General features: G+C 43.0%; 2 protein-coding genes across 2 annotated transcripts in view; one reads left to right on the top strand and one right to left on the bottom strand.

The window, feature by feature from the left end:
* LOC139402657 (ephrin type-A receptor 6-like) overlaps positions 1-14,510 on the top strand; it is a 244,584-nt gene that overhangs the window by 175,037 nt on the left and 55,037 nt on the right. The window lies entirely within an intron of this gene.
* Positions 3,463-5,795, bottom strand: LOC139402667 (apolipoprotein A-I-like). Its single transcript, XM_071146562.1, has 4 exons — positions 5,643-5,795; positions 5,472-5,525; positions 5,135-5,285; positions 3,463-5,004 (listed from the first exon to the last, which is right to left on the bottom strand). The coding sequence occupies exons 2-4, from the start codon at positions 5,509-5,511 to the stop codon at positions 4,428-4,430; spliced, it is 768 nt and encodes a 255-aa protein (XP_071002663.1). The 5' UTR covers positions 5,512-5,525; positions 5,643-5,795; the 3' UTR covers positions 3,463-4,427.

The following is a 14,510-nucleotide window of genomic DNA, read 5'->3' as shown; positions in this document are numbered from 1 at the left end:
TCAGATCCCCTCAGAGAGAACAAAGCCCTGCACTGGGACTGTACGTGTGTGTAGAGTTGATCTGACTGCTGTTGCTCTCAGAACTGAGAGGGGTCAGGGGTTAGAAGTCAGTTGGTGTCTGAACCACTCTGAGGTAACAATAGGAGACTCTCCAAACTAGGCGGCAGGTGGTTAGAGCGTTGGACTAGTAACCGGAAGGTTGCTGAATCGAATCCCCGAGCTGACAAGGTAAAAATCTGTCGTTCTGCCCCTTAACAAGGCAGTTAACCCACTGTTCCTAGGCCGTCATTGTAAATAAGAATTTGTTCTTACTTAACTGACTTGCCTAGTTAAATAATGGTTCAAACAAACAATAAATAAACAAATAAAACGACCCATTGTGCTCATATGCCGTCCATATTTTTACAGTGGATGTTTTTATTTAGGTAATTTAAGCTGTAATCTGCTTCTTTTAAAGAAGGATAAATTATCTGCTTTTAACTTTTTAAGAAAAAAATTTAAATGTACATTACTATTATCTATTCAAAGCTCTTTTGAAATGTTTGGTCTGCTACCTTCATGGACCCGTAGCCTCCCTTGATGTTTGCAGTTTTAAATGAACAGACAGCCCACTCCACCTTCTAACCATGTCTTGACTTTGAAAGCTGATATTCAAATAGGTCTGAGTGTATTTCCAGTTCTGCTGAGGGAAGGTGTGTTTGGCTGTATGAGATGACAGGGGCTTCTTTCAGTGTGCATAATGTTGTTTGCTCCAGTGTGTATCTTTCACAAGGAGAACTCAAGGTTAGAGCACAGAGCTCTAGCAGAGATCTGGTTAACTCTACTTCTGCGTGCGTGTGTGTGTGTATGTGTGCGTGAGAGAGAGAGAGAACCTGTTGTTGTGTGGTTGAATTAAAGAAGTATTCCTGGTTCTAATTTAACTCGCTTTAGTAACAACTCATACTTTTCTAGGTTTCACAGTGCAAAGCCATGTTCATTCTCTGGTTCTAGACACATCTTCATCACTGTAACAGGTAGGTCATCTGGCGATAGCCCAATCACTATACTACACCTGTCTTCTTAAGGAGAAACTGTCTGTTAGAACACCCCCAGGAAACTATGTTAACTGGAACAGAGGGTTCCACTTCCCAAATTCAGGATGGATTTTGAGATGCAGATGTCATAAAGTCAGAGTTCCTGAACCAAGGCACAAAGTAATTGGGAATATAAACTGCTGTGCTTTCCCAAAAAGGTCTGCTGAGAGATGCTGCAAGCAGACAGCAGGATTCACACCCAGAAAATAGGCTATTTCAAACATTCATGTATTGATATAACCCAGAAAACATCCCAAGCCCTTGCTTGCAGTGCAGTGTGTCAACTAGACTATGCCTCTGTGTTCATCCATTAAACTAATGCTGTATGTGTAGATATTAGTATGACTGAGTGGCTGTCTCAGTCTAAGTGGTTTGTATATTGGGAGGAGAATGCAGTCAAAATGCTGTGTGTGCACCCTTGCACAAAAACACATACAGAACACACTAACACAGGGAAATGCTGTGTATGTGTATCCTTGCACCTGTAATGAAGTGATTATGCTGACTAAGAGAGAACAGTGCTGTAGTCACACACACACACACACATACACAGTGCAGTGTAATGATGCTAGCTAACCTAAATGGCTTGGTGCATCGCTGATAATTACCCTGGCAGGCCTCTGGTATTGAAACCCCTAAACAGATCAGAGGCAGAGAAATAGGAAATAGTAGACAGTAATATGAAATTGCAAGCTCGCTCTACCTTCTGCAGGACGAGAGATGAACGTGTGAAAGAGGGATGAGGAGAAGAGCAGAAGTCAAAAGCACATCTGGAGTTCTATAATTCTGGATGAAACAGAATCAGGTATACAGAGATCTGGGTGGAAGAACGCCTCAGTAATAGAAAACTACTGTAGAGAGGACATCCAGGGTCATTGCACTGAGACGAACCAACCCCAAAGTCTAACAGATGCACGCAGGGAAGCACACAGTCATACACACAGTCACACACACACACCCAATCACACACACACACACACGCACACCCACTCTAAGACACAGACAACCACTCTCTCACACACACACACACACACACACACACACACACACAGGGAATAGAGTGTCCTCCGACTCTGAGTAGTAGTAGTTATTAGTATGAGATCCAGGGAATCAGAGAGAGGGGTTGGAACTGTGTAAAGAGTCCACTCAGGACTACTGAAGGACTCAGCTGACGGACTGGGAGGAGGCTGGAGGATGTACTGTAAAGAGAAGGGAGGAGGCTGGAGGATATACTGTAAAGAGAAGGGAGGAGGCTGGAGGATGTACTGTAAAGAGAAGGGAGGAGGCTGGAGGATATACTGTAAAGAGAAGGGAGGAGGCTGGAGGATATACTGTAAAGAGAAGGGAGGAGGCTGGAGGATGTACTGTAAAGAGAAGGGAGGAGGCTGGAGGATATACTGTAAAGAGAAGGGAGGAGGCTGGAGGATATACTGTAAAGAGAAGGGAGGAGGCTGGAGGATGTACTGTAAAGAGAAGGGAGGAGGCTGGAGGATGTACTGTAAAGAGAAGTGGAAGAGAGGAAATAGAGAGAAAGGAAGAGGAGAGAGGAGGATGGAAGATGGTAGTGTAGAAGGACAGATAATGAAATTAAGTAAAGAGGGGGAGGGTAGAAGAAAAGAGAGGGGGGTGAGGAAAGAGAGGAGAGAGAGGTGGAAGCTTGTAGTTCTTAAAAATAAACTAAGGGTTTGATTCCAAAATGCAATAAATGCCAATTTTTCACGTATGTCATAGCATTTTCCTTGATGGCCAAAAAGCTAAATGTTTGTCTAATCTGACCAGAGTTCCGTCTTCCATATGTTTGGGGAGTCTCCCACATGCCTTTTAGCGAACACCAAACATGTTTGCTTATATTTTTCTGGCCACTCTTCCATAAAGCCCAGCTCTGTGGAGTGTACGACTTAAAGTGGTCCTTTGGACAGATACTCCAATCTCCGCTGTGGAGCTTTGCATCTCCTTCAGGGTTATCTTTGGTCTCTTTGTTGCCTCTCTGATTAATGCCCTCCTTGCTTGGTCCATGGGTTTTGGCAAGTTTGTTATGGTGCCATATTATTTCCATTTTTAAATAATGGATTTAATGGCGCTCCGTGGGATGTTCAAAGTTTCAGATATTTTTTTACAACCCAACCCTGATCTGTACTTCTCTTCAACTTTGTCCCTGACCTGTATGGAGAGCTCCTTGGTCTTCATGGTGACGCTTGCTTAGTGGTGTTGCAGACTCTGGGGACTTTCGGAACAGGTGTATATATACACTGAGATCATGTGACACTTAAATAAAGTCCACCTGTGTGCAATCTAACTAATTATGTAACTTCTGAAGGTAATTGGTTGCACCAGATCTTATTTAGGGGCTTCAGAGCAAAGGGGTGAATTCATATGCACCACTTTTCCATTTATTTATTTTTTATAATTTTTTGAAACAAGTAGTTTTTTTCATTTCACTTACACATATTTTGTGTATGTCCATAAAAATAATTTTAAATTACAGGTTGTAATGCAACAAAATAGGAAAAACGCTAAGGGGGATGAATACTTTTGCAAGGCACTGTATATCGAGAAAAAAAAAACGTGTAAAACTATGTGCTATGTGATATTTGCACAATATGAGACAAATGTATTATGTTCATATTTATTTATGTATTGATACTTTATTACATGTAACTGTTAAAACCCAATCGGGATGCTTTTCCTATTGGAGTTCTGTTGTTTGGGGTTGATATACAGTATAGCGGTTTGCCACAAAACAAGATTATTTGTCTCTCTAAAATAAAATGACCTTGCAATATATTCTAAACTAAGTCATGTCTGTCTTTTCACTAGCCCATGTCATGGTAAGACAGAAAATGTATATCTATCTCGTTCATAATGTGTTTTTATTTCATGTCAATTTACCAATATTTCTAAAAATGAATATATCGCATTTTGTAATTAAACTCTTCAAACTTTACTGAGGCATGTTTGGTTTAATTCAGCCCTGTGTCTAAACAGCCTTTGTATTTTACACATTCTCCACCTCCAAATTCTCAATTTCTTCTACCTCCCCTGGCAGGGTGTGTGAGGGAGTGAGTGTGTTTCCAGAGTGGAGAGTTAGGCCTTTTGCATCATTGATGTTCACACTATTAACACATTAGAGAGGCAGGCGATCTTCCAGAGGCCTGCCGGTATGGAGACAAACACACAGATCTGCATGCAGACGTCAGATCACACACAACTTGATCAGGAGATGGAGAGTCCCGTAACTGATACAGTGAAACAATATAACAGTGGTACCTACATTTACATATTGGTCCTTTTGCACTTTGATGGAAAATGACTCATCAGTACACAGTTCTAGAAGACCAAGTAAAATCAGTCCGATTACTGGATCTTCTTGGTGAAGGAGTCCCAGAGAGCAGCTAGTTGGGCCTTCAGGTCCTGGGCCAATGGGTCCAGCTTCTTCAGCTCCTCTCCATAGGGGGCCAGGTTCTGCTGGAGCTCCTGGGTTCTCTGGGTCAGCTGTGTCTGGAAGCTCTGGGTCAGGGGAATCATGCTCTTTTGGAACTCTTCCAGGTTCTGGTCCATTTTCTGTTTCAGCTCCTCAGTGTAGGGGCCCAGCTGGGCCTGCAGCTGCTGCACACTCTTCTCCAGGCTTCCCTTCAACTCCTCACTCTTCTGGAGTAAAGTGGTCTTCAGGGTGTCAGAGTCCAGGGCCTCAGTGTAGGTGGTCATGTCCCTTTTCAGCTCCTCCACCTGCCTCTGGATGTCTGCGTTCCACTCGTCAGAGTAGGGCTGCAGCTTGGCTGTCATGGTGCTCAGGTCCTTCTCCAGACGAGCCTTAAGCTGCTCGGCCTCCTGGGAAAACTTTGCCAGCAGGTCCTGAGTTAGAGGAGTCACCTTCCCGCGCATGGCCACGGTGTACTGGTTCACAGCATCAGCACTCTCAGAGACCATGGTGCTATGGAGAGAGAGAGAGAAAGGTCAACACAGAGGCAGAGTTATTGAGGTTAACAAACAGGTAGTTAGTTACTCAACAGTTGTTATGAAACACCATTATATTGTGTTATTTTCTACATATTGAGACTTACTTGACTTCGTGTGCCACCTCTGACTGTCGGATCTTCTGTAGGGTGTCCTCAGCGGTGAGTGTTGCCTTGGCGACGTAGTCCCAGAATGCATCTTTCACCATGTCCAGCTGTTGCTGAGACGGGTCCTGCCACAGGCCTTCGGCATTGCACCCTTTAGGAGAGGCCGTGGATTATTTTATTTTCAGTCTAGACTGGAGGTTACTCCTACATTTACTCCTTTCATTGATATTACACTACTGTTACATTTAGTATTGTCAATTTGCTCCCTGTCAAAAATACAAACACTACAGCCAAGTGTTGATAAATGAAAACGTATTAAAACGTATTCTCCACTCACCAGTGAAAACAGCAAGAGCAAGCAGCACTAAGACATTCATGACTGGGCTGTAGGCTGTTAATTGAAGAAAAAAATACAATTGGTGAATGAAATATTAAATTCAGTTTCTCATCACAGATATTATTGTAGCCTGTGTGATTACAAAATGCCTAGAGGCAGCTAGTGTCTTACCTGCTTGAGAGAGCTTGTGTCCTTGTTTCTGGTAGTACTGTGTACTGCAGGTATCAGGGCTGTGTGTATATATAGGGGACTGGCAATTGTAGTGAAGAACAAAGTCCAGGACTGAGTGTCCTGCTGTATGTCCTCTTGTCACATCGACTGCCACATCACGTCCTCAGTACTCTGGGGACACGTTATGGGGACCCAGATGACCTGCTGACACCATCCATTTTAGGGTCGTCATAACAACGTTAGACATTACGGGACAGTTTCCCAAGCACATATTAAGCCTAGTCCTGCACTAAAAGCGCTTTAAATAGAGAATGCTTTTTTTGTTTTACTTTATGACTAAGATAAATCTGTGTCTGGGAAACTGTCTCTGTAGTTCTACGGTGTTACTTCATCTATAGGGGGATGAAATGGCTGAAGAATTGGTTGATAGGTAAAAGCTGATTATTATTCACTTATTTGTATTTCAAGTATGTCATTCGGGTCTGACCGCTATCTGAACACTGTCTTCCAGATTAGGGGTGAAATTAGAGATTGATTAAATATGGACTAAATGTAGACTTGATTCAAATGTCAATAGAAATGAATGAATGAATTACATTAGTCATGAGATGATGTGTTGGGAAACAAGTGGCAATGAAAATACGTATGGTGACGCACTGATGACTCAGTGGACTCTGAACTTTCATATTGCAATGTCATATGATAAGAAACATCGTCAGGTTAATGTTTGTCTGAAGTTCTCTTGGTCAGTATTTTGTCACGTAGAGCTGCTTCTTGTTGTAAAATGTACACTAATCCTATCGCCCACCACAAAAACAAATCATAAAACTCTATATAGGGAGTTAATAAATCCAAAATACACATATATGTTTACCCCAAAAGCGTACATTAAATTAAAAAAAATGTAATGAAACAAATATTTTAACTTATAACTTATATTTTAACATATAGCCTGACAAGAACTTTGACCCCCCCAACCCAGTAGAGATTGTTTTGAGAGAAGGGATTGTATTTCCTTACACAACCAAGTCCTACACTTAATACTCAGTCAGATAAAGCTGAATTGTTGCACTCAGTCTTTCAAGTGAAATTACTGATCAGAATTCATACCTTAATGCTATTGTTGTTTATGGAACCAAATGATCTAATAGGTAGTTGCTAAATGCTGACTCTTCTTAAAAAAAATGATCTTAAGGGTTTCAGTATATTTTAAAAGTCAATAAATTCAATTGATTCCTGATTCCTTTCAGTCGAGTCGGAAATAAACATAAACAAAGGCGCAGAGAGATCATCCATAGAAAAAGATTTTATGGAAAATCCAATGAGTTCTTGCTTACTTTAATGGTGCCACCATATATAATGTGGAATCGTACATTCTATACAATCTATTTCTGTCCACTCTCCTGAGAGTAGAGTTTCTGTAACACCACAAGGCTGCAGGGCTGTTCCACTCCTAATGATTGGGTGGAGGAATTCACAAATGAACAAAACTCAGAATAAAAACAACTCAGGGACAAAATCATTTTTGTGAGTGTAATGTTTGTGAAAATGGCTATATTATGGAGTTCTAACATATTTATTGTGGCTGTTGTGTTTGGTTGTTTGTGTGATACACAAACATGGAGACCATCATCACAGAAACCATTGGGTCAAGCTCTTCAGCAACCTCAGCAGGCTAGACAACCTGCCCCTGCCTCTGGAAAGCAGCTAGAGCCCGCCATGGCAGCTTAGCGATGCCATGTACAGCAGGGTTTCTCAAACTCCCGTTTTGGTTTTTGCCCGAGCACTACACAGCTGATTCTAATAGTCAAAGCTTGATGCTGAGGTGGTTATTTAGGACAGAGTGGGGGGGTTAGGACAGAGTTGTGGAAACCCTGATGTAGAGGACAGTGAAAAGGTGTCATGTGGAGACCCAAGTATCAGTGCTCCTGATTGTGACACCTTAAATAAATAAATAATGTTCCTAAATGTTGCATTTGCTTGACCATCATCCTACCCTGATAACAGTGACGGTCAGTTGTTGGTGCTGCTGGCCAGGGATGCCACTCTGCCCCACCTGGAACTGGATTCAGACCCAGCACAGAGGAGTGTCATTACTGCCCTATCGGCTGTCTGCTGTCTGAATGAAGCACACAGCCACTCACGCACAAAACACATCTATCACCCTGTGAGTGTGTGTGTGTCTCTCGCCCAACCGCTCACGGAGAAAGCCCATCTATCAGGCTGTCCACCGCTCGCTCTCACGCCTGCATTACGGCCCTGACCTTTTTACCATCTGTCTCTCTGCCTGGGTATAGGCGGACAGGCTGTGTGTGTGTGTGTGTGTGTCTGTCGAAGGTCCCAGCACCCATGGAGAGCTAAATCTCATTCCCCAGCCTGACGGATGACTGCTGCTGAGAATATAGGACACACACACATAGACACACACAAACACTCACACACACAGACGTTCACTTTGCCCTCAAACTTGTGGTCTCACTTCATTTATCCTGCTCTGGAGGTGCGGTTGGTGAGAGAGAGACATGAGAATATGAAATGTATTCTCCCTGTAGAGTTACACTCTATAGTTTCAACACGATGATTCTGCTTACAGGGTGAGTAATCTGACTAGAGAGAGATCTGTTACACACCTGCTGTCATCTGAAGTCATAGACCTGATCTGAGGGCTGTGCTGCTTTCCTTGCTTATTTTCTAGTCTCTACTCTTAATAAAACACTAACGGAGAGAAGTGTCGAATTAGAACACTGAGCCTCGTAGGAAAATAGACAGAGGAAAGCACAGAGCAACATCAATGATAGAAAGAGAAGGAGAGGAGAGAGAGGATGGTGATGTAGGAGAGAGAGAGAAGAGAGGATAGAGATGAAGGAGAGAGGATAGAGATAGAGAAGGAGAGAGAGAGAGCCAGAGAGAGAATAGAGAGATAATGAGAGAGGATATGGAGAAAGGAGAGAGAGAGAGGGGATAGAGAGGGAGAAGGAGAGAGGATAGAGAGAGAGAAGGGGAAAGGATAGAGAGAAGGAGAGAGGATAGAGAGAGAGAAGGTGAGAGGATATAGAGAGAATGAGATAGGATAGAGAGAGAGGAGGAGAGATGATAGAGAGAAGGAGAGAGGATAGAGAGAAAGGAGAGAGGTTAGAGAGAGAAGGAGAGATAGAGAGGGAGGATAGAGGATAGAGAGAGAAGGAGAGATAGAGAGAGGATAGAGGGAGAAGGAGGGTGGATAGAGAAAAGGAGAGATAGAGAGAGAGGATAGGGGGAGAAGGAGAGAGGGAGAAGGAGAGATAGAGAGAGAGGATAGAGGGAGAAGGAGAGAGGATAGAGAGAGGATAGAGGGAGAATGAGAGAGAGAGAGGGGGGATAGAGAGGGAGAAGGAGAGAGGATAGAGAGAGAGAAGGGGAAAGGATAGAGAGAAGGAGGGAGAGAGAAGGAGAGAGGATAGAGAGAGAGAAGGTGAGAGGATATAGAGAGAATGAGATAGGATAGAGAGGAGAGAGGTTAGAGAGAGAAGGAGAGATAGAGAGAGAGGATAGAGGGAGAATGAGGGTGGATAGAGAAAAGGAGAGATGGGAGAAGGAGAGCGGGAGAAGGAGAGATAGAGAGAGAGGATAGAGGGATAATGAGAGAGAGAGAAGGAGAGATAGAGAGAGAGGCTAGAGGGAGAAGGAGAGAGGATATAGAGAGAAGGAGATAGAGAGAGAGAATAGAGGGAGAAGGAGAGATAGAGAGAGAGCATAGAGGATACAGGGACATAGAGCTGTGATTGGGATGCAGTGGTGGGGAAAAGGGATGGAGATAGAGGGAAAGAAGGATAGACAAATGTGTGTATGGGGTGCAGCAGTGGGAAAGATGGAGCAGAAGATAGATAGGTGTGTGAGGTGAGGTGTGTGTGACTGTGTTGCAGTGGAGCGTAGCAGGCAGCAGGCCATGGAGTCATTGACAAGAGGTGAAGGGGACATGCTTCCTCATTCAGAACTATCCTGCTGACCTCTGGGACAGTGTGTGTGTGTGTGTGTGTGCGTGTGTATGTGTGTGTGTGTGTGTGTGTGTGTGTGTGTGTGTGTGTGTGTGTGTGTGTGTGTGTGTGTGTGTGTGTGTGTGTGTGTGTGTGTGTGAGTGTGCGTGTGTGTGTGTGTGTGTGTGTGACAGAGCAAAAAGTCACCCTCCATCCTATTACAGTGATGTCAGATGAATGTGGTTAGATCAGGGTCTGTGCTCTCACAGCTCTCTGCCCTGATAGAGTATTTCTGTGGCTTAGAATTAGCCCACTGAGGCAGTCAACCAAAGCCTTACAGTACCTGCAGGAGCAGATGGGCTAGCGCTGGTGTGTGTGCGTGTATGCGCCTGCGTGTATGTGTGAGCCAGGGGATTTGGGCTTCTGTAGACAGCCACATCCTGGGATTTACTGAGAGCCAGACCATTGTCAGCAGAGAGAAAATCCCTCCGTTTCTTCACCTTCCTCTGTCTCTCCCCTCCTGTCACTCCATCTCCACATTTTCTCCACTCCCTCTGTATCTATCCCCTCTTTTCACCTCTTCTCCTCTCCCTCCCTTTCTTTCCATTCTTTCCACCCCTCCATTCTCTTGCTCACTGCAGGCTCCTCCTCCTAAAGACAGAGAGGAAGCCTAGGTCTCAAAACGGTCTTGGCTGAACATCAACACAGTGTGTGAACTAACTTGTATGTTAGGGAGAATCTGGCAGTGTGAGTCGATAATATTACTCTGACTATCAATTTACCAACACCCCCCCCCCCAAAAAAAGGCAAATCTTTAGAAATTACATTATGGTACTGTTGATTTCCCCTGCTGTTATGTTGGCTCCACGCTATGGAGAGATGGAGAGACCAATACTCACTAGATCTACAGCATGGGGAAATTAAGCGTGTGCATGTTGTTCTGGCAACATTCATAGTTCTGAGAGAGAGTGTAGCGTGAACACTGGAAGTTGGGAAGTACAGGGAGTGCAAATGTAATAATAAATAGAACATAGTACAAAACAAGAAACACGAAAAGCGTACAAATATGAAACAGAGTCAATAAGGCCTGAAGATAGAACCAAGGGGAGTGACACATATAGGGGAGGTAATAAGGAAGATGATGGAGTCCCGGGTCAGTGTCATGAGGCGCAGGTGCACGTAACGATGGTGGCAGGTGTGCGTAATGATGAGACAGGATCTGGAGCACTACGAGAGCAGTTCTTTAAAGAGTTACCATCTCCCGAATTAAACTAGGTCTTTACCTATCACATCTATAAACAGTCAACTTATTAATCATAACCTCGTATCATATCATCATTCTGAACTGTCTTAACCTCCTTGCATCTGCAAAAACCTGAACCTTACTTATGATTCAGTACTACACAAATTGATTTAATGATTTATTTACTAGCTAATTAAATGGTAACACAGAATAAACATACACACGTAATACGTTAAAAACAGGTCCCTAGCGGAATGACACAACACGGATGCTTATTACAAAAGTGATGGAGGGGGGTAGAGAGGGACAAAGACAGCAACTACTCTCACTTACAGTAATCATATACTTTCCACACGAACCGCCAACCTCTTTGAGTAAGGAATCGTGAATGTATTTACGTGAAATGTCTTGGTTCGCCGGATCTCTCTCGGTGGACAGGGCCGCCTTGGAAAGGGAGTTGGGCCTTTTCGCGGCATGCTCGCATGGCTCTGATTGTCCAAAATGGTTCCAACAAGTCTCATACTTCTGTCCTTCTCTGTAGTTATCTGGTGACTTGTCATGTAGTCCTGAACCAAACTACAGAGTTTATTTTCCTTCCATTCGCTCCTGAAGATGCTTCTTTGAAGATAGGCTAGCCAGCCGGGTCGATGGTCCCCAGTGGGGTGATGAGAGTAGCGTAATACAATGGTTTGAGCAGAGTAGTAGGGTGGTCCTACATAATTCTCTTTCGAAGATACTTTACTTAGGACAGGTAATCAGCCGTACCAGTGATTGTCAGGGAGGTGAGTTTATCGTCTCTACCTCTTGTTGAGATTCAAAGTTCAGACCACTTTAAACGTGCAGCTGCAGCTTGACGCTTTTCTGGTCTGGCATGTTAATTTCTTTACCAACAATTTATTCAGGTAGTTTGAAAGGGGCAGTTCCGTCAGGCTGACACGCTCTCTGACCTCACTTGGGGGCATAACTTGTTACTTTCAAAGTTTATGTAAAGCAATTATCTCTTATAGCTCCTCAAATCACATCCCTCTCTTAACAAAAGCACTTTAATCATTTTTCATAGTACATGCACAACGCATAGGATGGACACTTCATACATGTAGTGGGTATACTTTCCAAGTTACAGTATTTCCTTTATAACATGTTTAATGACATCACAAAACAACAAACAAAATGACATTAGTGTTCTATAGATCGCCTCTGATCATTCCCCACGTTCTATGTTAGAAATATTGCTCCAGTTTTTGCTTTTGAACGTGTTAAAGTATCTTGAAACAAAGGACATTCCTTTGGTGAATATTGGAGAGGAAGACCTGAATCTTCTCTTCTTGATTTACAACAGGACATGAGTTGTTAATCCTCACCAGTTACACCCCCTCCCCCCCTCTGCGGGTGAGAGGGAAACTGATTATTCATTGCAAACCTGATCTGACCTATTTGGATTCTCATGGTCAGTCATGACAGTGGTAATTAAGACGGATAGAGAGATCATTACTCTGTGTTTCCTCTGAGCTGCTGCAAAAAGAGAAGAGCGACCTTTTCAGACACACCTGTCTCTGCTCTCACACACACACTTCTGTCAGAGGTATTGCTGGCTAAACTGAGCAGGAAGGTGCCAGAGGGAAGCTCTAAAATACATTTCCTCTCATCACATAAACGCTCCCTCTCTCCTCCCCCTACTCCCACTCTGTCTCTACCTCTAACAAATCCAACCTCTCAGTTGCTGTGTTCTCTCTCACTTCTTAAGTCTAAACCAGGAATTGAACTAGGGCAGTAAACATTACTCAAAGATGGTTAATTCAACCTCCCACAGAACCAAATTATCTGTTTGTATTTGTGACCGACCGGGTCTTATGTGGCAAAAAAATGTATTGTGTTTTTTTTACATTGGATGAAAGTAGACTCATATCATTCACTACAGTTGAGTAACAATGGGAAAGTAATTCTGCTTTGAAAGTTGATCAACTTTCCTTTGAGAAAATGGCCCTTGAATTTTTGGCACCTACTGGAGAGCTCTTCTTTGTCTACACCCATTCAGCATTGTTCACACCCTCTTTAGCTTTAGCCCCACCCATCTCTTTAAGGATTCACATGCGAGGCTATGTACTAAACAACCAAAGATTTCAAGACTAAAGGCTTGTTTATACTATGGGTGTGTTCGTAAATTTAATCTGGAATACCAGAGTGCGCTCTGGGCGTTCGTAAACTCAGAGTGTTGTCAGATTGTCAATTTGGAAATTCAGAGCGTTTCACTCTCAGAGCGTTCGGAGAGCACACTGAACGCACTGGCCGAGGAGTAGGGTTGATCCAATCGTTCTGACCTCAAAACAGCAGCCAAACACCCAAGCTAGCTGGCTAACGTTGGTTAGCTTGCTAGCTACTTCCAGACACAAATGAGAGAACAGCTCACTCTGACCATTTTACTCACCCTAGCAGAGCTGGTTGGGCTGTTTTTATGTTATCCAGAGCACTGGTGACTGAAACTGTGCTGCTGACAACAATTTAATGACGCTTTTTTGCCACCGTTTACAGACACTGGCCATATTCAATGGGTGTTGAGCGTTCGTAAATTCGTCAGTTATTCTGCACTCTGGCTAATTTACCAGCTACATCTACATCGACAGTTATCGCAGTGACATCATAAACATTCTATTGAAATAGTTACTTGCATAGTGGAGTCTTTTGTTTAGACACATAGCTAGCAAGCTAAACAATGAACCATACATAACGTTACTACCGTATATGAATCTGTAGGTAGCTAACATTAGGCTATAACAAGAAATGCAAATGTCTCTGAGATACGAATAATATTACTAAACAGATCATACACATAACGTTAGCTATCTAGCCATCCAGCTAACATTAGCTAGCTAACAGTACACTTTAACTTCAAATGAAAATGACTTTTTGACAAAATTAGAAACGTGTAATATCTGAAAATGTAGCTAGCTAGACAATTTTACCCGTATACCTGGATCGACGCGTCTCCCTCTCTGTCATGGATGCCATGGTTGCTCTTAGTTGAAGATTAAATCTGGAGACAGGTGTTTTATATAACATTTACCATTCCTCTCTCAACTCAGTCTCAGGACATGGTCACTCGTGGGGTGTGTGAAATAAAACCTAATAATAATGTGTGCCTTTAGTTTGCATGTAATCTGGCCTAGTGGGACTGAGCTGGGATATTATGTTGAGAAAATTGCAGTGTCACTAAGCTAAATCACAGCTTACCGAAGAGTGAGTTTGGGCTGCTGGATGTGTGTTTATGTGTGAAATATCATCATACATATGCTCCTAGTTTCTCTCTCTGGTGTTCTGTGCACTGTAAGCTTGTGGGGAGCTGTTCCAGCTTGTGCAGTAGTGTATTCTACACTTAGAACTACTGATCCAAACTAGTGTCTTACGTGAGTTTCTATTGTAGTTTTATAATCACACTGAAAACATGTGTAACAGTTGTATTCAAAGTCGTGGTCGTGACCCCAACAAAAGATTATGAGTACAGATTATTGTATGGGACAATATACAAATGTTTTTGTGAAAAATAATTCGAAAAATGCAATTTTATTGAGTTTGAATAACACTGCTGTGGACCAACTGGCTATGGCCATGTCTATACAGTTCCAGTCCATATAACTATTGTAACTATTCCCCAGGTCATTGCTGCAAATGAGAACG

This window comes from Oncorhynchus clarkii, chromosome 3, assembly GCF_045791955.1.
Source record: "Oncorhynchus clarkii lewisi isolate Uvic-CL-2024 chromosome 3, UVic_Ocla_1.0, whole genome shotgun sequence".
Classification (NCBI taxonomy): Eukaryota; Metazoa; Chordata; class Actinopteri; order Salmoniformes; family Salmonidae; genus Oncorhynchus; species Oncorhynchus clarkii.
Note: the sequence above shows the minus strand (reverse complement) of the source record. Positions and strands in the feature narration are given on the sequence as shown.